The sequence below is a fragment of the Tinamus guttatus genome, unplaced genomic scaffold, assembly GCF_059628265.1.
Source record: "Tinamus guttatus ecotype Peru unplaced genomic scaffold, ASM5962826v1 Tinamus_guttatus_pri_ptg000046l, whole genome shotgun sequence".
NCBI lineage: Eukaryota > Metazoa > Chordata > Aves > Tinamiformes > Tinamidae > Tinamus > Tinamus guttatus.
Window position 1 is genome coordinate 1,847,401 of NW_028288580.1, and position 23,104 is coordinate 1,870,504.

The window sequence follows — 23,104 nt, forward strand, 5'->3', positions numbered from 1 at the left end:
TTCTATCTATCTAGAGTATTTTTAATTACTTGCTTTTAAAAACCTCCTCAGCACCATTTTTGTGGCATCCTACATTCTTACAGTGACTACCAAAACTACCCCGGCCAACACTTTTAGGAAAGTATCAGCACGCTTTCTTCACAGCATGAAGATTCCCAGTATCCTTATAACTGCCTTCTTTGTGTCTTCCACTAAGTTCCCTTGACACTCACATGTGCTGAAACATGAGATCCCGTGTTTGTCAGTAAATACGGCTGGCTTGTACGTTCAGTGCAAGCCCAGATGTCAGCCCTAATGCTTAAGTACTACAGCATTCCAGCCAGAGACACGACTTAAAGAAAAAAAAATACTTTAAAGCATTCATGCTCTGCTCTACATTTAAGCCTCAGCAAGCATACAGCATGCTTTTTAATAATGAAATTTAGGAATCATATTAGAACATTTCATCTTCCCTCCCCCTCTCTGATGCTCTTATTATCAATTTTATGTCCTAACTATAAACATTTTCTAGCTTTTAATAATTGCAGCAGCTTACTACTACAAAATGATCAGGAAGAACAAGGCAAGTTTAGCTTTCCTTTTATGCCCAATTAATAATAGTGGGTCTAAGGACTCTCTCAAGTATTCCTCTCGTCACTGCAATATTTAGCTTGAAAACCTTTTGGAATGTAACAGTTTGTGTTGTTGTTGCTGCCTTTTTTTTTAATTCTTTACTGTATAATGCAAATAGAAATTGTAGTTTAAAGGTGCCAAGTATAAAAGCCATTTCATTTAAACATAGTTTTTAGCCCTGAGTACTGAACACTTGACACACAGCTTGTGCTTCACAGAAGTTTGTTCTGCATGATATGCACTTCAGAAATACTTTGAAAGTACCATACCATAATCACATTTAGGACAATTTCAAATTTTATTTGCAACTATTGCAATTACAAAGAGTATATCATTGTAAATCTGCATTTAAAGTGTCATCCCTTTTTAATAAACAAGGTCACAAATTAGTGCACAGCTACTCTGGCTTTGGGCAATTTTCACAGGATGCCTTTAAGTCACATGTTTCATGGCATGGCATTTTTATAGTTCAATATATAGTAAAAAATCTACCTCTGCTCCTACTTTAAGACCATTTGTCTTTATTTCCACGCTGTTGAAACGCAGCTTACAAACCACCACCTTTATATATTCTATTGAGAAGGAGAAGAATCTGGCTGTGGCTTTTGTCAACTCATGCAAATATACCAATAGCCATGATCCTCTCTTCCCCAAACTTCACCTTCTTTTCCCTTATTTATTTATTTATTAAAAGGAGTAGTAGAATCACTGTCTGGTTTATGGCCATGCAGGACAGTGAGACTTAAAAAAAAGATGCTGAGATGCACACTATTACAAATGTCAACAATTTTTGACTGGTTTATTAACAGGAATTCAAAATTGATACAAAACATGCCCTCTTTGCATGTTGTTATTTTACCCTTAAAATGTTTTCTGACGGGGTCAGGTCAAGAATTTATTTCAGTTTTCAGCATGTATCTTTTAGAAAGGTACTACACAAGCCACCAATTTTGTACCACATGGTCTCAAAATTGCTTTCAGACATGTAGTTCATCAAAAAGCTCAGATCTGCTACTGACCTGATGAAATAAAAGCTTAAAAATATTTTAAGCCATTAATAGTATCTTACGGCAGATTCCAGAAAGTTTGTGATTTCCATGACTATCTTGGGCATAAAAAGGCAAGTCCTAAAAAAAGCAGCCCTCCAGAATATATGGAATGTAGCAATGGGCATGATGACAATTTATAATAATCAAGTTAAGTAAAACAGATATTAAAGCTATGAATGATGTGAGCAATATCACAGCAAAATGAGTATCACAGAACAAATCATATTTGAAATTTGATGTTATTTGAGTCAATAGAAATTTGAAATGTCAAATATACCAGTGTGTTTTCTAAAATAAGTTCCTAATGCAGAAAAAAAACCCGATTTCCTCCTAGCTAATAGTACCTTTTATTTTAACTGGACCCTAAACTGATCAGACAATACATAGCCCACACTTTCAGACATTTATAATAAAAAAGCTTTTATTTTCAATTGAAACAAATGCACCATCCTGCACTTGACGGCCATGAGCCATAAGCATATTCCAAGGTTGTATCAATGGCAACAGATTTGCTTAACCTCCACTGAGAAGTTACATAATGCACTCATAATTGGTAAAGAAAAATTAAACTCAGCCTTCTCAAAGCTTCTGTACTGTTTCTTGATTATTGTACAGTCCCACAGTCAGACCAAGAGTTTGCAGTGTGTGCAAATAGTGTAGTCAATTAATAGTACTGTTTAATCATCATCTTCCTCTTCTTCCTCTTCCTCCTCAAAACTGTCTTCAAAGCCCTCACTGTCTTCCTGGTCCTCATCACCTTCTATTGCTGTATCCCATTGTGGATGGTTTTCTGGCACTGGTTTTGCTTCATGAACTTCCAGCTTTGATTGGGTAATAAGGAAAAGAAGAAAGAAGGAAAAGAGTCAGAGACAATGAACAGACAAACAAATCACCACGCAGAACTGACAGCTAAAGAAGTGGCAGGGAAATCCAGCAGCTTCCAGCAACACAGCATGTGAGATTTTCTCACAACTACATGTATGTAGGAATAAAGGCAGAGAAACAGAATGGCAGAACTTAAGGTATAAAAGCCAGAGCAAACATATTGCAGAAAATGGACAGGAAAAAATAGTATTAAAATTGCAGGCACTGGAAAACATCACATACATGAGCCTCATTTAATTCAGCATAAATTCACATCGAGGCAAAAAAAAAAAAAAAAAAACTTGAAGAGTAAACATCAGGAGGTGCTTGCTGCTACTTTAAAATTAGGACAGCACAATTTTTGAAAGATAACAAAGAGGTTTCTTGGATTCGAATAGCCACATTCAGTTGGTTTCAAAAAAATATATAGGTATATAATGCACTTAAACATTACCTTCAATGGTTTAATCTGGTCCAAACCCATGTATGAATCCGATCTTAAATAAACTGTGTACTGATAGTTTCCAGGCTTGCCTGGTGCTGGGAATTTCAGCTCTACCTACAAAACAGAATTCACTCTGTAAGACCTTACTATAACACCCTTTCTGGTAACACATTAAAACAAATAATTGACAATACTATAACAGGCAATAAATACTACTACAAGTAATATGTTTTATTTAAAAGCCTGAGTTTCATACAACTGACACTTATCTGAAAATAACTACATAGTAAAACACCTGCAGAAAAGAGACAGACACACCTATAGATTCTTTGGTGAAAAGAAGATTCAGTCACATTTTTCTCTGAATTTGACCAAAGTATGCCTAGATTTTAACTATACAATTACACCCTTAGGCTTGCTAAAGCTGAAGAACCCAAACAGTTTAAAGCATTCAGCCTATTAAAAATATTAAATCAACGCTACTGTTTGAAATGATTATAAAATCTATTTTGAAAGAACAAAAGACATTAATTCTCCAGCTTTAAAAAAGCAGAGAACACAGCTAAGGATTACAGTCACAGGAAGGTTCATATAACCCAAAGCTAATGAATTTGTCACACACTTTTTTCCTGTAAAAGCGCTTAATTTGTCATGCATTTGAACAATATTTTTTTAAGAATGACCTATTCTTATGAATACTGGTTTTCATCTGTTCTTGACATGAGGAAGAGAAATGACTAGCTTCATATTCTGGAAGGAAGGTTGAAAGGTTTCTGAACTTATTTTCTCTATTATCAAGTTTCATAGTTCCATATTACTCAGGTTTTTCACACACTTATCAGAGGTGAGTAAAATTTGTTCCCCATCTCAAAAGTGAAAATGAAAAAATTAAAACTGAAATCAATTGAATGTGCTTGCATACTAAAAGACATGCCTGTGCAGTCTTGTAATATCTAAGAAAAACATGAATACTTTACCTCTTCTTTATCTTTTAGTGTACAAACATGATATGGCATACATATTAGCATCTGCTCCTTCCGATCTGCAATATACAGCCACCACCATTCTTGTTTTTCCTTTTATAAAAAAATACATATATATATTAAAGCTTTATAAATTCACTGGTCCTACAAATGCATATACATGGGAGATTTTTAAGAATTCGTTGTGACGTATGAATGCAGTAAAGTGTACCTATTGCACACTCAAAGGAAACAAGTTATCATAAGCAACTGCTGGTCTCCAAAGGCTACATCCTGGATTTTCAGACTTGGTTACTACCTGACATATGAAGCCATTCTGGAGAACTGTGTCTACTGGGGATTAAGGAGCAACTTTGTGCAAGAGCAACAAGCAACAACACCTACTCCACATAAAAACACATTATGGCCTCAGAAACCCAGCAAAGATAACAAGGTTAATATAAAGCATATAAAGCATAAAGCAAGGCCTGTCTAGAGATGATTCCAGCCCCCTTCCTAATAAAATTCCTTTTTGGGCATATGGAAAAAAGTAGGAATCTGCTGCAACTCTGAATTTGGGAAAAATCAAGATTTCACTTCCAAAAAGTATGAATTGTAGGCAATATTGGTATCAGTAACGTCAAGGATACTTCTGCTTATTACACACAGTTTTAAAACCACTACAGGTCTCAATGTCAGACTTTGCCACTGAGGCTGACAAAACAAACAAACAAAGGCACAAAAGAATAAAGTGAAATTAAGTGAGGAGTGACACCCTGCATGAAAGATAGAGGAGCATGGCACAGGAACACTAATATGCCCTGTAATTGGAGTCAGATTTTTAAAACTGGAGTGCAGCTCAGCAGCAAAGACAACCTTTCTCGAGTGGGAAAATGGGGAAAGACTGTAGCTCTTCCAACACCAGCATCCACTGCTTTTCACTTAAGCACTATTCCTTTTTAATCAACTCTTCAGTACATATCTTAAAGAAATGGCAACATTTTTATTAATGAAACCAGGAACTTGTCTAGTGCAAAGAAGTCAGTTTACTACTGTAAATCAAGTTTTCATTCCTTCACCTATGTCTTTTCCTAAAGGAAGTCAGAACAGTTCAGAGCGGCAGGAAGGTAGAAGTAAAACACACGGGGAAAATAATAATAAAAAAAAGGCGGACAGTCATATTTATGAAATACTATATATTAGTATCTAGCTAATAGCCTAAAGAGTAATTTTATCCTTGTGAGAAAAACAGGGAAAAAACTACACACTCCAGAAAATGCAAATGTTATATTGCTGATCTGTTCCAAAACAACTTCTGCCTTCCCCTAACAGTCAGGTAACTGATGGGGTTACAATAAACCGAAGCCCTAAAGAGAACAACTTATAAAAATCATAAGTTAAGCTCTAAACTGGGTAAATTTTTATATGTTTATACTAGCAATAATATGAGGAGATGTTTTTGTGTTGGTGACTGATGACACTTTTTTTGTTTTTTGAAATGCTGTACTGGGAGCACTGGCTGGGTACACTGGCTGCCAGGACACAGGTTTAGCACCTTAAACAGCACCACTACAGCCCTTCCAAATTGTGCAGGTGGAAAGTAAATGCTTGTAACACATACAATTTGTAAAACACTTCAGAAGTTGGTCAATTTGGAAATCGAAATTCAAATAATGCAGAATATTACAAAGGCTAAATCAACTTCTTCCTCCCTTTTAAAATAACTATTTGTTAAGTTACCGAGAATTACCAACTCAGAACTCACACAGTCAACTTAAAACAGGACTCTAAAACTATCAACCCAATCTCTTTGCAAGTAAAGCTGCTGACCCCAAGTTGCCATAACATTTTTTTTAAAAAAAAAAAAGAAAAAAAAGAAAAAAGAAAAAAAAAAACACAACTGTGCAGGCATGTCATCTTCCCCCCTCTCTTATTGGGTGGGATTTCAAGTTTATGCCTGTGAGAATCTGGCAAGCTAAGAGGCAAGTGGGCAATGTGCCCTTTAACAGATGGGTGCAGGCTTTGGCATGCCAGAGAATGAGCATGTACATGAAATTGGAATACCAGGGCCAGTTTCTACCTAAAAATGTCAAAACTACAATCTGCGCAGTTTCTTGATCTATGCATGCAAGAGCTGAAGACAGTTATTTAGGATCACGCATAGATTAAAGATACATCATTGGCAGAGTAATCAAGCACCCAGGATGGAGCAGCGCTAGGACTACTTCCTGGGAACCAGCATAGTAGGTTCAGCCAGACTCAAAACATCCCTAAGTTCTAGAAATACAAAAATTCATACAGCTGTAGCACTTCTCTCTAACCCCACATCTCTGAACAGGCAAAGGCCACAATACAGGCGATACCATAAACCAGAGATGACCTCCCTGCTCCCACAGACACTCCCCCCTCCCAAAAGCACCACGAGTTCTGTTCTTCAGATGTTGCAAATCAACTGTATCTGAACATGCTCCAGCAGCAGCTACAGTATTAAAGTACAGCTGCATTTCAGGAAATTAATGATGAGAAGTTTACAACCATAATATACATGTGTATTATCTCATAATAGCTCATGTTCAAATAGTCAGTTCACGGTAGGTTTTGCTTATTTTTTGTTTTGAACTAGTAACACTGCATTTAAGTTTTGTGACAAAATATATTAGCAGCTTAGTAATACACAGCTGAAGTTTAACCTTGGTACAGATTAAGCACAAGCAAAGTATGTGAAGGATTCCTCAGCACAGTAGGAGACAGACCCCAACAGTTATCACCCCTGTGGCGCTGGGCATCACACATAGTCGCTGTGCAAGTTTATACTGCTGACCTAAAAGAGCTGCCTTTGCTCCGGGGAGGAATTAGGCTTGAACACGTGCTGTGAGCTGAAGGACCTACAGGAGCAGAGCACTGACACACCTGCTGCTGCTACGCTGCTGCACGGCTGGAGGCTGTGCCGAGGGACGGGAGGGCGCCCTAACTGAACCCCAGAGAAATCTGGAAATCTGGCAAAAAAGTAGGTGCCACAAGGCACCTGCTTGGGTAAGGTCTTCTGGAAGAGCGTTTCATGTATCTGTTGCCTTGCTCCTGGGATGAAGAAGAAATCACAAAAAACAGTGAAGACATTGGTCAGACCATCCCTAACCTTGCCATTGTATCTTCATCTCTGTACAGGTCCAGAACAGTTTGGCCTCACGCACTTTGCTTTCCAAGGATGGTGGGATGGGATAAAAACAGCAGGAACCGTACGAGCACAAGCCTGGGGCCAATGGGGGAAGTTTTGCATGTGCAATTAGGTGTACAGAATAGAAACTTGAAGTCTTGGGGAGCAAAAAGAGGGAATTAAGATGCACAGAATCTTCTCCCCCACCACCAACTCCCCCCCTCCCCCACTATCCTATTCCTTGTCTTGATTAGTCCTTTAAAATCAGAAGAGGAAACACAAGCTTTGCATCCCTTCCTGTCAGTGAAGGTAGCATAAGGGAGAAGAGATCCTAGAGTCTTTCCCTAACCACACAGCAGTGAAGAGAGTCCTCCAAACCTTGGAAGGAAACTGTAGCCAAATACTCCTTCCTCCTGTTTCCCATGTGGTTCCAAAGACTTATCTTATTTACTCAGAAAAAAAATCTATGCTTTGAAAAAAAACCCACCTTTTTCAAGATCCTAATGCTGTAATGGATTTGCAGACACTTACCAATTGTTTAGCAGTTTCTATTACACCAGAAGGCCACTTCAGTGAAAGACATCTCAGCCTCCCTACTGCACTGAGCCAGCACTCACACACATCCCTTTCTCTTTTCCCTGATGCTCTATAGCAAAGATTGTTCCATGACTGGCTTAGGAGGAGCCATGTGGAAAAAAAGGCAGCTTTGAAAATGCTTGCAGCCTCACAGCTGCACATCTGTGCTGCCCTGATGTGAAAGACCAAAAGCCAAGCAGCAGGTGAAAGCAAGTTGCTGATCCAACTGACACCAAAATCTTCCTGTCCCTACTGTTGACATGGGAAGGCTCAGGACAGTCCCCTCTCACAGGTGCTTGCAGTTGGATCACGAGCAAGTAATGTTCAACCTTTAACGCTATGGGAGCCACTGCTAAGCTTTCATGTTCCAAAGCACAAAAGGGAAGAGGATTCTAAAAGGATTTAAAGTTCCCTGCATGTAAAAGATTTCACTTTGAATCTGTGTATGTAGTAGGTCACCAGAAGAAAACTTCAGCGTTGCTGTTGTTAAACTGACCCTTAAATTGCACACACTAAAAGTTTCCAAGTTCCTGTGTGCTGGAGAAAAGGCACAATAAGTTAAAGTGTTCTAGGAAAGCTAACTGAAGAAGCTTTATGGGATTTTAGAAATTATTATTTTTAAAACATTATCTGTTTTCCTACACTCAAACAAAACTTTATTAAAATGTATGGTAATAGTATATAAAAATCTATTACTTTTGGAGTATTAATTCTCACATGTCACAACCCTTCTATTACCAACCTCAGGAAAAAAAAGACTGTAAACAGGATGCGTTATCTTTGATTTGGTTTCAAGAAGAGCTCGTTCCTTTCTCTGTATACTTTGCTGTAATTCTTGCCACTCCTGTCAAAGACAAAAATTAGAAGTTACTATGCCCCAAACCCTCTCTTACACAAAAGAAAAAAAAAAGTCCATTAAGAAAAATACATAAAACTCCTGCACTAAGCTACTTATTATAAAACAAGAAGGCACAGTATGAAATACTTTTAGAAGCAAAAGTCAAGCAGCAATAAACCAATAGACCATCACGCAGGTATTTAAAAACACACACAGAGCTGCAGGACTTGTGCATTCTTCTTCAAAATTCACTCCTCCAGCACTGCTTATAAAACACTAGCTAGGCTGTAGTAGTCCTCATTACAAACTCAACAGTCATTTTGCCGTTAGCAGCTCATCCCCACCTTGAGTGGTGTTTCCCTGTCTCTTTCAAGTCTTCTGCTGTAAGACCTTTGGTGCAGAAACTACCAACACATTGCCTCACTCTCAGCTACAACAATTTCATCCACAATTTCTAGGGACTAATCTAGTACAGCAGGTAGTAGTTCCTTTTGTATTAAGTACACGTACAAGCTTGTTTAACTACTGCATGCTTACAGTATGCACTCTACAGTGCGCAACAACTACTGTATGTAAAAAATGTAAAGTTCAAAAAATACATTTTAAGGCCAATCTCACAATATCTACAGCAGTTAGCAATCCAATTAGGATGAAAGAAAAACTAAAACCTTTCTCTGAAGTTAAACTACTTTTCTCCTGTAACTTTTAAGGTTTCTGTCTATTCTGCAAAAACCCTTCACTGCTCTCATTAAAGACGACTTGTAATGGCAACGTTCTCACACCAGAATGAGGCCTGAAAACCTCTGGAGAACTGATATTATTCCTTCATCTTAGTGTTGTTCAGCCTGAGGGGATGCTAGAGGATGAAAATGCCTTTTCTCTCAACCCCAGAGGCAACATTACCCTTCAACAAAAAGTAAGGCTTACAGCTTCATCATCTTTGTTTTGTTTCTCATCTTGTTCTCTGTCGGAGTCTCTGTCGCTTCCATCATCTTTTTCACTTTGTGAGTCCCTGTTTGTTTCTTCTTCTTCAGATTCACTTCCTTTATCAGAAATTTCTTCTTCTTCTTCCTTCACAACTACTTCCTAATGTTGATAAGAAAAAAAAAAACTCTAACTTAGTTTGTCTGCATAACTGTAGTGTGCAGCATTCATAGCACCTGAGTGCAGGTCATAGTGCTCGTTTCCTATTTTGATCTACGTACTTTCTGTGCCACAGTGTGTGTCTATGATGGAAATTAATCCTTTTCACCTCACATTCTAAAAGGAGCAGGGGAGCAATTTTACTTCACTATCCGCAACACAAACAGAACAGCAGATGATTCTGGGGTCACATTAGAAACAAGTTAAACAAAAACTAGAGAGGACATAAGAAAGTACCTACATGTAAGGGAGAAAAATGCCATTCAGAGGCAACCAGAAGATACTAAAGTTGCTTAATTTAACAAAAGAAAATGTCATCTCATTTTTTTCTCCCTCTAACAGGTACAAAAAAATTCAGCTACTGGAAGACAGCATAACAAGAACTAATAAAAAGAGATGATAAAACCAAACTCCTTAATAAGTCAGGCACAACTTTTAATGGGTCAGTAGAAACACCACTGAGGCTGTGCCATGATTTTTCTGAAAAGTATTCATTAAAAAAGAAACAAAAAAGGTATTTTAGGAGATATGCTTTACAGAAGGTTACTGTTCTCAGTACAATGAAATGCAAGACTGATAAAAAATAGATTCAAAGCAGCAGGCTGAGCATAAAATAATCATTGAATCTATGAGCTACCCCATTAGCTTGTTTTTGCTTCTGCTGTTTTGGTGGCTGCAATGAAGGTGGCAGAGGTTTCTTTTTCAATGGTTTCTTCTTCTTTGATTTTGAAGCTTTCTTGGTTCCTTTATTCTTCTGCTGCCATCCTTTACTCTTAATTTTGTTGACATCTCCTTGCTGTAAGAAAGCAGCGTTTAAAATATTTATTACTTTCATTCCTGACATTCTCACTACATTTTAAACATTTTAAGCTGAGAACCAGAGTTAGAAAGAGCATTCAAGAGAGACTTCGTAGGTGTTTCTGAAAAAAAGATGTCTAAGAAGCATGCAATTAGCAACCGAAAGTTCTCTTCCCAAAGTAGAGGAACATTAATTCTTAACTTACCCCATCTTCTGCTGGTTGCTCTTCTGCTGCACATATAGACTGTTCCTTTTCAAACACTTCCTGATTAGAGAAAAATGTGAAAAATATTTATGTCTTTATGTAATGTCTTTATGTTAAAAAGAATGTCTGTGCATTAAAATGAAAGTTGGTAATAACAAGTTATCCTCTCCCCACAAAACTGCCTGCTTTATAGGACACAGAAATACTGTATCACAAAAACAAGCATTTAGTGAAATGCAAAACCTGTTCCAGCTACAAAACAAAGAACATCAAGCTAGAAATATAAAATATTCAGACAAAACACAATGTTAGTATTCTGTAGGCAAGAATATCTCTGTACAAATGGAAAAAAATGATGTGCTCTACCATCTACATGTATATCATGAAAAAAATAAAAAGAAAAAAAAAAGTCATAGAAGCTCTTTATAAAAGAAAGCATCTTAAATGAGTTTTTGATATATTGTCAAACCTTTTAGCTAATATCTAAGTACAGCTCATTTGCTCAGTTTTCAGAACCCTTCGTATTTAAGGTCTAGCACAGTGTGTCATTATGCTTTTAATTGCTTCCTCCAGCAACCAGGGTTCCCATCACGATCATGTTCTCACCTCCAGACATCCCACTGTATGAACACATACAGTTGAACACAAACTACTCTCTGCAGAACTGGTTTCAGTGTGGAGTCTGATCCTCACCAAGAAACTCACCCCCGTGTGCCCTGAGGCATAATCCAGGCTTCCAGTTTACCTAAACAATTATCTGAATGTAATAATTTGTACTGCAGGCTTAGTTAGGAAAAAAGTTCATTTATTTTCTGTGCATTAACTTACTTGTTTAGAAAAAGTCATTACTCCCTTTTACCCTATGCCCAAGTCAGATGTTTAACTACTATATCAGAGCATTACTTTGGTTATGCCATGTCGCCACTCATTCAGCAAACAGGCTACTTGCTTCATATAGCACAGGTGTACTGCCTTTATACCATGCTACATATATTCTACACTCTGATGGATTTTCTTTTCCAGAAAGTGTTCAAATTAAATGGCTTTGCCTCCTTATGAGCCCACAAGAAATTAAGTTACTTAAAAGCATTATCCTAAGGACTTCAGTGAATAATTTATTCCAGTTCAAAAAATAAATTTCTGAATGTCTCCTCCCCTACTATTCACAAATCACTTGGAAGAACCAGTTGTCATATCCTTACACCATTCCCTACACAATTGCAATGGGTCAGATGGAATTGTGAAGCAACCCCCCGAAAATAAGTGTTTCTCATTCAGAAGCCAGAAATGTAAGACAGAATTCAAGAGCAGAAATGCTCTATTCAGAAACTTCATTACATTTACAAAACATTAAATTAGCTTCAGAAGGAAAAAAATGCATATTTATTAACATATAGCTGTAGTTACCCCAATTAGTACAAGAATTAGTAATACTTACCGCCATGGTCTGTCTTGTCAGTGTGACCAGAACAGTGACAAGTGAACCTACTGTAATATTGTTGCTGTCTTCATCATCCAAAACTAATGTAAAAAGAAAATCAATACATCTATTAAACTTTATGAGGCTTTTTTTCCATTAAATATTGTTTCTGTCCAAATACAAGCATAAAAAATCAAGAATTTTTAAACAGAAAAAATCTCAAAATATTATTTGACAAGTCTCTTAATGTCAAAGATATTTGAGGGTGAGAATTGGCAATCCAGCAAATGATGGTAAAGCAATTTTAATTGCATGAAAGTTACTGAATTCAAAGTTATGACTGATAGGGGAACCATAATTCCATAACATTGTGCATTATATATATTAAAGCATAAAACTTTAGTAACATAAAATACCACATACGACTAGAGGAGCATTTTTATATTTGTTCAGGGAATCGATTTTCCTGACTTTCAGATGATTAACAACTCAGTTTCAATGCCATATTAACAATCACACATGTAATTTTTTTTTTAAGTAGAAGAAAAAGGAGAATAAAAGAACAGCAATGATTACTTTATCTAAAACATCAAATATAAAACCCATAGGAAGGCCACTGAGCAGTTTTATCTCCAGTCTGTGAATGGAATAATGTCCCAAATGGAAAGGAAAAGGGTTATATCTGAGTATGGAAAACTGTTTCTCAAGAAGCAGTTTTGCTATTTACTAGTTTCACATATATATTTTATATAACAGAAAAGCATATTGTTTAATGCTCCATATTACCTCTCAGTAAAACTTCAAGGCAAATTAAGACTGCAGACAGAAAGGGGCTGCTGCCAAACTATGAGAAGGTTCTCAAAGACTGTATTTGAAGCAGACTAAGTAACAGGACTGCTCTCTACGGTATGATACAACAAGATTTCTTTTGTTTTTTAAAGCGTAGACACATTTACAAATATTACATTTAACAGACACTTGCTGCTTCTTCACACGTATATAGAGGACTAGACACACCAATGCATAAGTTAGGCAATCCAAATAGCATATATCAGATGTTGTATTTGACCATTGTCACTACAATAATAGCAAAACACAAAAAATAAATATCAGAACCACCTTTCAAATCGACTAACACTAATCTTTCATAGAAAAGGAGACTGAAGAACGAATTCACTTCCCACTAAAATGAACTGCACAGTAGTATATCATCTCCAGAGATGCAGAGGACTGCATACTCATTGAAACAGTGTAGACCAACTAGCTAAGCACAGCTTAGACAGACTCTACCATATACGAAAACTGTACAAACCATACAGAGATTTCCATGGATATTTAGTCATCGGGGTCTCCAATTCAAAACATCTCAAAATGAACTCTCCATTTTGGAGTAAGCACAAGCATAAATTCTGGAATTACCACATTTTTAATACAGCTAATACAAGTAGTATTTCAACCAGAATTACCAGAAAAGCTATTCTAGAAGAAACAGCTGCTGGACTGGGAATCTGTAAAATATTTTAATGTACTTTATCTTCTGAGATATAAATCTGATGTACGAGAGGCTGCCACTCAGAAAAGTCTGTCATTTCCAGGTCACAAGTAACAGTGAGTTGTGTTTCAGAGTCCTCCAAAAGATTACTGCCAACAGACTATCAAAATGTCAGAAGAATGACATATACAGAGCAAAAGACCTCCCACTCACCCTGTGGTTTTATATCCATAGTGACATATGGAAAACTACCAAGGACAGCCATAACTTCATCATATTTCTTATCTTCTAGGAAATGCAGCAAATTACGACGATCAGAACCTTTCAAACTCACCAAATCCTGAATACTTTTGATTTTGTACTGAAATAAAAAAGAAAAAGGAAGTCACATGATAGCAGAGAACACAGTCCACAAAACAAATTCATATTAATGTATCAACTGTGTTCCCACAACACAAAGACATATAGGCCATCTGATTTATTCTTATTAAAAAACAACACACTTTAAAAAGCTAGCAAGCACATATTTAACAAATAGGAAAACAAAGAAGTTTCATTCAAATCTACCAATGTTGTCACATTAAAAATTAAAAAAAAAAAATCATTAGAAAACAGTTACTCCAGATCAGAAATCCAAGCCAAGAAATCCTACTGTGTTCTTCATTTACCTAGACAAATTCAGTGCATTGAGATTTCTCAGAATCACAGAATGGTTGAGGTTGGAAGGGACCTCTAGAGATCATCTAGTCCAAGCCCCCTGCTCCAGCAGGGACACCTAGAGCTCGTAGCACAGGGTGCATCCAGGCAGCTTTTGAATATCTCCAAAGAAGGAGACTCCGCAACCTCTCTGGGCAGCCTGTTAATTTACTCCAGACTAAACAGGCCCAGCTCGCTTAGTCTTTCCTCATACGATAGATGCTCCAGCCCCTTAATCATCTTCGTGGCTCTCCGCTGGACTCTCTCTAGAAGCTCCATGTCCCTCTTGTACTGGGGAACCCAGAATTGCATCCAATACTCCAGATGCGGCCTCACCAGAGCAGAGGGGGAGGATCCCCTCCTTGACCTGCTGGCAACACTCCTCCTGATGCAGGCCAGCATCCCATCGGCCTTCTTGGCCACGAGGGCACATTGCTGACTCATGGTTAACTTGTTGTCAACCAGGACTCCCGAATCCCTCTCAGCAGAGCTGCTTTCCAGCAGGTCAACCCATAACCTGTCCTGGTGCCTGGGGTTATTCCTGCCCAGGTGCAGGACCCTGCACTTGTCCTTGTCGAACCTCATGAGTTTCCTCTCTGCCCAACTCTCCAACCTGTCTAGGTCCCTCTGAATAGCAGCACAGCCGTCGGGACTGTTGGCCACTCCTCCCAGTTTGGTATTGTCCACAAACTCGCTCAAGGTGCACTCTGTCCCCTCGTCCAAGTCATTGATGAACAAGTTGAACAGTATCAGGCCTAGTATTGATCCCTGTGGACACCACTGGCCACAGGCCTCAAACTAGACTCAGCCCCATTTATCACAACCCTCTGACCTCTGCCATTCATCCAGTTCTCAATCCACCCCACTCTCCACTCATCTAACCTGCACTTCCTGAGCTTCCCCATGAGGATGCTGTGGGAGACAGTGTCGAAAGCCATGTGGAAGTCAAGATAGACAACACCCACGGCTCTCCCTTCATCCACTCAGCCTTCTACGATGGGATGACTGGATATCAGGTTTGTGAAATATGGCTTCCCCTTGGTGAATCCATGATTACTCCCTCCTGATCACTTTCTTTTCCTTCACATGCCTAGAGATGGTTCTAGGATGAGCATTATATATTAGCTCATATTTTACATATGTATGTTTATATGCTCGGATATATCTTTATGTTAGCTTTATAATCTGCTAACATATGCATCGCATAAACTAACATATAAAAGGTTGTATACTGATGCAGAAACAAATCTAAAACCATTGCTTCTAGAAGATAATGACTTTTTTTCTCTTCTAATTCAGGCATTCCTAGAAGATGTACTACAGTCAAAGAACCAACCTTCAAGGCTTGCATAAGGCAGTTTTCAGTGCAAGAGTAGTAAAGTAGTATATGCAAGTAGTCAGACTACATAACCTCATGGACTTTTTTGACCTTAAACTCCACAAAAATCACTGCTTACCCAGCTACTTTGCAATGGCTTTTTCCTCCCATCTCCTTTTGCACATACAGAACTACAAAACTTTAAATATTTAACACAGTAATCGATATAACCAATACAATGTCTGCTTTTATGAACTCTTCTGTGCTAATGTTGAAATGTATCTTCTCCCAAACTACTCAGAAAAAAGCCAGATTAATCAGGAGCTAGTTTTTCTTTTTTAATCCAAGATACCTCTCTCACAGCTATGAGATCTTTGATCCTAATACCCACCTCCTAGCAGGGATGGACTTCAAAGAAACAAAAAACACACAGATCTAGGAGGTATTGCACTGAATTCCTGAATAACTCTGTTTTGTTGTTGTCATTGTTAATTTGTTTTTTTTCCCCCTTTTCTTTTTGCATTATTTGTAGTTCTATACCTTTTTATGATTGGAGACCCGCCTAAGATTGTCCTCTTCAATGTGTGGCAGTTGCAAAAGGGGAGACTTGAACTGCTGCAGTCCTTGGACAGTCATCTGGGAAAGCTTCATGCAATTTTCCAAAGAGCCCAAAGATGGAGCACGGAACTCCCTTTCTTGGGGAGAATGAAACAGAAAACAGCTTTTGTTATTTTTTCCCCTATTAACGCTTTTTTACAAGGGATAGTTGTGTTACAGACTAGTGTATTCTTAGTCAAATAAACAGAAGAAAGATGGATTGCAAAATGATGAATACGTAAATTGCACAGGTAGGGCTGCAGTAACGGCTGGGCAGAGACTCCCACCCAGCTCAAGACAGGGCATCGCAGCTGAAAGGGCAGGAGTTCCCTCCAACAGTGTCTTGGGGAACAAGGGCACAAGGTATCCATGAGAGTGATTACAGACAACAACATCATGACTTCTGCTAAATTCATTCAAAAAACAGTATTAGCAACGGCTTGTTTTAAAATTGTTTATTACAGTATCATATACAACATGCATTTAGATCTATTTTATAACCCTAACTATTTATCTTTTCTAACACAAGACATTTTTCCTGAGGTTCAAAAGAGTTGTAAGATAACTCTAGAGATAAGCACAAGGTTAGCAGCCCTAGCATGCAAGAAAATTGCATAAATAATATACTTAGCTTTGGCATTTAAAAAAAAAATCAGATAGCTGTAAAATATCAAAGGCAAGGAGGTTCTGAAGCAAGAAATGAGCTGGGACTTTGTGTAGGCAGATGTCAAAGGTATACGGTTTGATTTCAGCAATAATAAAAGAGGGGCTCAACATCAAAAGACTATCCTCTTCGCAAAACTTGAGTTCACACAGATTCACAGGTGCAAAAACTAAGGCCTACCTTTAAAAAAAAAAAATTTTTTTTTTAAATGAATTGCTGGACTTTAAGTTAAGCAAAGTCTTCTTCCCTTTGTAATTCTCTATCCCATTATTTGAATGCCATCAATTTCTATGTTACCTGAACACAAGTCTTTAAGTTGTATTTTTCTTTCACTGACTTAAGGTATGAAGTGGTATACACTCCATGAAACTTAAGCAATTAAAAGCTGCACAAGCAGAAATTCTTAAGCAGCACAGAGCAAAGGGGAAAAAAGTCATTGAGAACCTCTCATCATGGCTTGCAAAGAATGGAGAAATCAAAGCATGCATGTTTCTACATAGCACCATTTAACTTAGACTACTACTGTCCATTTTAATTAACTTTTCAAAACTCTGTTTAAAACTTTGACTCTTCAAAAATCACTTCAGAAAGGAACAGCAGCTCAGACTATTACTCTTCCTGTAAGTTTCGTGTCTGTACTGTTCAAGTTATTCTATATACACTTTCTGGCAGAAGATAAAAATGAGTTAAATCCTCTTGAGATGCTAGAAGGATTTAAGCTACTTAAACATTTTTCGGGACTGATAGATTGCACATGAAAGTAGTGAAGGTAATTTTAAACAAGAATTATAGAAAGCGCCTATAATTTATAAAGCCTGACATTTTATCTAAGGGGAAAAAAAAAAAAAAAAAAAACCTCAGAAACAATGAACTGCCATTACATCCACTGGTATATCTGCCGTGTGTGTGTGTACATACATATGCATGCACACAAAAGTAAAATTCTCTCTAGATTTTTTTAATATACACGTGTGTGCATGTGTTTATTTGGTATAGATTAACTGGTACAGGCATATCTGAAACTGGGACACTCAGGTATCTCTATAGTCAGACGGAATATGCGCACTGTGGAAGGGTTGTCTGATCAAGCTTACAACAGTATTAAGGCAAATACAGATCTGGATAAAGCAGATTTATCTCTATCTGGATCAGAAGGCAGACAGGCTATAGGCTGCACCTGACCAAAGCGATATCAAATTAAAAAACACTGAACAGCACGAAGCTTGCTTTCAGCCTGTTTTCTGCCTCCCCATGTTTTTATTGTCTGCTACACAGGTTTTGCAGTATTTTTTTTTTTTTTTGCATTAAAGGCAGTTCTTTTCTTAACCTGGTTTGTAGTGCTATAACCCTTCTCTGACAAACTGGCCTTCATAAGAATTTATCTAGGCCTTTGAAACAAGAGAGCACTTTGCAGGATGAAGGTTATTCTCTTTCTTAAAGCACTGACTCATCCATCTGTTAGTGAAGAATACATACATTAACAAAGCAGGAGAATATGAACTTCATTTCTTGAAAACAACATAGGTCTTTTTATCTGGTGGCAACTTCCCTAAAATACCGTCATAAATAAACCCATTGAATACAGCTGAAGGGAGACATTAGAGTTTTTAATAATACCCACGTGGCTCCCGCCATAAAAATGATATCGTGACTGCACATATTCTGATGGCTCTGCTTGACAGAGTGGGCAAGACCTTTGGCCAAGTTTCATGGGTTTAATTGTGCAACATATCGAGCCACCAAAAGTGTATGGCATTAAAGTACACTATCACAGAAAAAAACCCAAGTAGCATCTGCTTGTGAGGGACTGTTACAAATCTGGGTCAAAAAGCAACTTCTGCATTGTACCATAACTGCCTATCTGAATTTTTTTTAAAAAAAGTTTTGCATGGAAAGCTCAGTTGATGCCCAGCTGCTTAGGCAAAGTTACTAGAACATAATCTACGCTCTAAACAAGAAACACATTACTTGCCAGGGCATCACACACTCGAGGAAGATATCAAGATAATTTAAGACCAATGATTATAAACTACTAGTTAATTGTCACAGAATACACATGGTCCAAAGTGTAAGATCAATTCACTGGTTATAATAAAAATAGAAAAGCTTTAATAGTGAATATTACCTTTGAATTGTGATTTTTACAGCAGCTATGACAAAACACCTGCCATTAAAAACAAAACCTACACAGCAGGTTGGATGGTATATGAACTAAAAATGTAAAGATACAAGCTATGCTAAAATCAGAAAGAAGCAATGAGGAAAAGAAAAAGGCAAAAAAAAAAGAGAGAGAGATGGCGGGACTTCTTTCAGGAAAGAAAGAAAGGTTGAAAAGGCACACATTTATCTGTGAAGAGACAGATGAATATAAAGATCACTGGCATTGATGAGCCATATACAGAGTGTTTTGTTACTAAAATAGACCAGCTCTTAAAGCAAACAAAAAATGTTTTTCAGTAACATTTAAAGAGAATCTTAATTGCAAAATTTACAAGCTGAATGCAGATGCTGAAGATTTCAGAGTGGGGCTTGGCAGCAGCAGCAGTTCATTTGTCAAAATGGAAAGCTCCCTCACTGCAGCAGTAACAGAGCATTTAGTGTTTTCTAAATATTACAGATAAGTTTCCCCACAAGAACCAAACAGTCTTTAGGAAGTGGTACAATGAAGAATGATTTCCTTACTTACCTTCACGGCTACGAGCCATTATTATTAGCTGGCAGATCACGTTAATCATTTCTTGAAGTAGTGCAGGGCTCTTTTTCAGGATAAACTGTTGATCTGCAAGATATAACTTGCTGCAATTACATTGCACTTCCAGCAAAAAAGGCATAGTTTACACAACTGGCCATTTAACGGTGCAATTTTCATTTCTATTCATTATCATACTACTAAAAACACCATTTATTCTATTTGCATTGGCACATTCATCCATAGCATTCCTTAACAGAACAGGAAGGGCCAGGGTAGGAGAGAAAACAAATCTCAGAAACACCAAACAGCCAAAACAGCAAATGAAGAAATACATGCTGTAACAGTCCAAAAGAAAAAGCAGAAGAGTGGCATATCTCTATGCTGTCTGTCTCTATGTTGACACAGTGGTTTAAGTAAGCACCTGCCTTCATCCAGCAGACTTTAACTCAAAACAAAACATCATCCTTCAACTGAAAAGTAAACCACCAAAAGAGGAGGGGGAAAGATTTGTAGACCATCATCTAATTTGGAAAATTCATCTGTGAAGCTGCAAGTATAAGCAGCAGGGATTGTAAGGAAGAAACGAAGAGGAGGGGTTTTCACTGAACATTCAGGGACCACTCTTTAAAAAAGAGTGGGGGATTTTTTCTTTGTTTTTTTGTTTTGTTTTGTTTTTTCTCTTTCCCCCACCCCCCCTTATTTACATTAAAACACAGAACCCTGCAAACCAACATTTGCTGGTCAGGCTAAGAAACCATTACTTTTGCAGATGAAAACTAAAACCTACATTCAGAAGCATGTCACTTTGTATACACGGTATGCGTTTCAATTTTTCATAGTTGAATTTTTCATATGTAGATCATTTGTAATTCAGATTTTAATCTCATCTCCCTTGCTATACATAGTGGGGCAATAATCCTCAAAAAAACCACAATGAATAAGGATGCTATAGAGAGCAACTGAATGCTCATCTTGGATTTCTCTGAAAAGTGGGTATATTTCACTTTGAAACATTTAGCTTTTCATTCTATTACTAACTAAAGACACATTATGGTTGAAATCACATTTGCAGCCAAATGCATTAAAAAGCAGAACATTATTACTGTAAGGCTATAAAGAAAATAAAAAATGCTAACTAATTGCTTTTGAAGAGTCATTCAAATTGAAAAACTAAATGCACTGCGTAAAGACTTTTGAACAGTCATCCATGCAACTGTAACATATAAAAATTACATTTATGAACGCGGCGGCATGCAACTCGCTGCTTCATTGCTAATAACATCTGATGAGTAGAGAAGCCATTACCTTCTTCAAGAGTCTCGGGCACTTTCATTCTGGCAAGATGAGTCAACAACAGAACTCTGGCTTTCAGGCTGTAAGGGCAGGTAAGTGGAGGCTCATTCTTCTTTAAATTTATGCCACCAATTTCTCTGATTAGCTAAAATAAAATAGTTAAACACAAATGGCTACTTTGGTGCCACAAATATGTATAAAACACAGATGAACCTATAGATGAACATAATGGCTTTTTTTTTTTTTTTACAGACAACTTTTGAAAGTGGGTTAAGTGCCTTATTGCAAAGAAGGGGGGAAAAAGTAAAGATCTGAAATTTGAGTATAAGAAACTTGAAACTTACCTTCAGTGAGCATTGAGTAACTTTATATCAAGAAGGAAATAGTTTAGAAATTGCCACAGTTTACTAAATTCAGGCATATTTCTAAGATATTTACATTAAACTCAATATAAACTAGCTACAGCAGCACCTTGAGATGTTCCCATCTAAGACCCAGCCAGCTTCCTTAGAAATAGTTTAATCTGTCACAGAAAGAAGGTGGATAGAAACCTCTAGGAGGCAAAAGGATACTTTTTTTTTTTTTTTAATGAATAGTGTTCTTCACTGAAGATGACCTATGTTTTCTAAAATAAATAAATAAATAAATTTAAGAAGTATTGGTATTGGGTTTATGATAAAACAGTGAAATAAAAGCAGAGAACAATGACCATGGCTGAAAAAGCAGGATAAACTAACTGGACTGGAGATTTAGAAATGAATCAAAAATCTGATAGTATAAAATACAGGGCCATGCAGCTGTGTGCTAATAAGAATTGCTGATTGAGGATGGAATCTTCTTAGATGGAAAATAGAGAGGTTTAAGACAGGAGAAATCTGGAAGACTTAGTGATCCTACACCAGCTATCCTAAGCCAAACATTACACTAGACATTCCTGTCTGAAACAGTAAAGGAGTAGTAGTGCCATAGCCCATGTCACTTCTGAGACTTAACGCAGGATACTGTGAACAGCTCCAGCCAATATCAGCTGGGAGCAGGACCCAGAGCATAGCAGGATGAGGGAAATTAAGAGTCTTTCAGGAAAGAGGGGATTAAAAGACAATAGCTTTCCTAATTCAGCAAATTGAAGACGAAAAGAAAACAAACAGGCTATTTCTCCTGTCTATGAATGCCTGAAGGATACACAAGACGACTTAGTTAAACTCAAGAGTAATGATGGCAAAAACACATATATAAATTGGCCACAGACAAGGTTCTTAACCACTAGGACAGTGAGTCCTGGAACAGCTTTTCAATAGGATGTGGTTACAGGAGGCTTGACTGCCTTTTAAACAAAGAATAATTAAATGTAAAAAGGTTGCATAATGCTTGCCACAGCATGGGAGAAGAAATGATGATCAGTGGCATCTTTCCAAGCTGCCAAGCACAAAGCCTGATGAAAATCTCACCTAAAATCTACAAGGAGATGAAGAGTTTGTAAAGACAACAATCAAGTAAGGAGGTATCTTAGGGAATATCGAGAGCATGAGAATATATTCAGGACTTGTAATCCAATTGTAAGCATGCATTTATATGATTACAAAGTTTAAATCTGGAGGACTAATCCCTCCACTTTGCAAACTGAAAATATTTCACAATAAAACTAAGGGAAGCGTTTTGCATGTTGCATTTAAAAGTTCTTAAAACCTAAGTGTCAGTTTTTGATAAATAAGCCTCACTAAAATTATGACAGCAATAATTATTTTGTCATAATTTTAATAATTTTGTGCATAATTTTATTTCTGTTTGGAAGAGTGAATGGAATTGAAAAGGCCACCACAAGGGAACGGACATTCATGAAAACCTTTATAACAGTTAAAAAGATTATTAATGCAAACATTAGACAATAGTTTGATTTCAGTATTAATGTACTTAATCAGATCTATATTACTGATTTAATTGATAATTTTTTTAGCTGGAATTGAAAACTAATCATATAGGAATTACCTTCTTACACTGATCCTCAAAATTTGGAAGGATCGACATTTTAATTCCACATTGAGTTCACATCTCCCCACCACAAAAAAGGACAATCCAGCACTCTAAATACTAATTGATTCTGTTTAAATTGAGCATTATAACCAGTTAATATAGTTTATCATTTTCTAAGAAAAAAAAAAAAAAACTATCTGCTAAATCATATTTTTAATAAGATATATCTGCATTTGTCACAACAAGTAATGGCTTGAGAACTCGTATCCTGTCAGTTGCCAACAAGGAGCGATTTCTCCCTCTGCCCCTGTAGG

General features: G+C 37.2%; 1 protein-coding gene across 1 annotated transcript in view; it reads right to left on the reverse strand.

The window, feature by feature from the left end:
* Positions 1 to 2,064: 2,064 nt before the first annotated feature.
* The window catches only part of SEC63 (SEC63 protein translocation regulator), a 46,419-nt gene continuing 25,379 nt past the window's right edge, over positions 2,065 to 23,104 (reverse strand). The window contains exons 10-21 of the mRNA XM_088538378.1: positions 20,832 to 20,964; positions 19,521 to 19,613; positions 16,114 to 16,268; positions 13,773 to 13,920; positions 12,086 to 12,168; positions 10,648 to 10,707; positions 10,281 to 10,439; positions 9,428 to 9,586; positions 8,405 to 8,506; positions 3,948 to 4,046; positions 2,980 to 3,084; positions 2,065 to 2,482 (exon numbers count right to left, since the gene is read on the reverse strand). Coding sequence (XP_088394504.1) covers positions 2,339 to 2,482; positions 2,980 to 3,084; positions 3,948 to 4,046; positions 8,405 to 8,506; positions 9,428 to 9,586; positions 10,281 to 10,439; positions 10,648 to 10,707; positions 12,086 to 12,168; positions 13,773 to 13,920; positions 16,114 to 16,268; positions 19,521 to 19,613; positions 20,832 to 20,964 — 1,440 coding nt within the window. The 3' untranslated portion in view covers positions 2,065 to 2,338. The remainder of the gene's footprint in view (positions 2,483 to 2,979; positions 3,085 to 3,947; positions 4,047 to 8,404; positions 8,507 to 9,427; positions 9,587 to 10,280; positions 10,440 to 10,647; positions 10,708 to 12,085; positions 12,169 to 13,772; positions 13,921 to 16,113; positions 16,269 to 19,520; positions 19,614 to 20,831; positions 20,965 to 23,104) is intronic.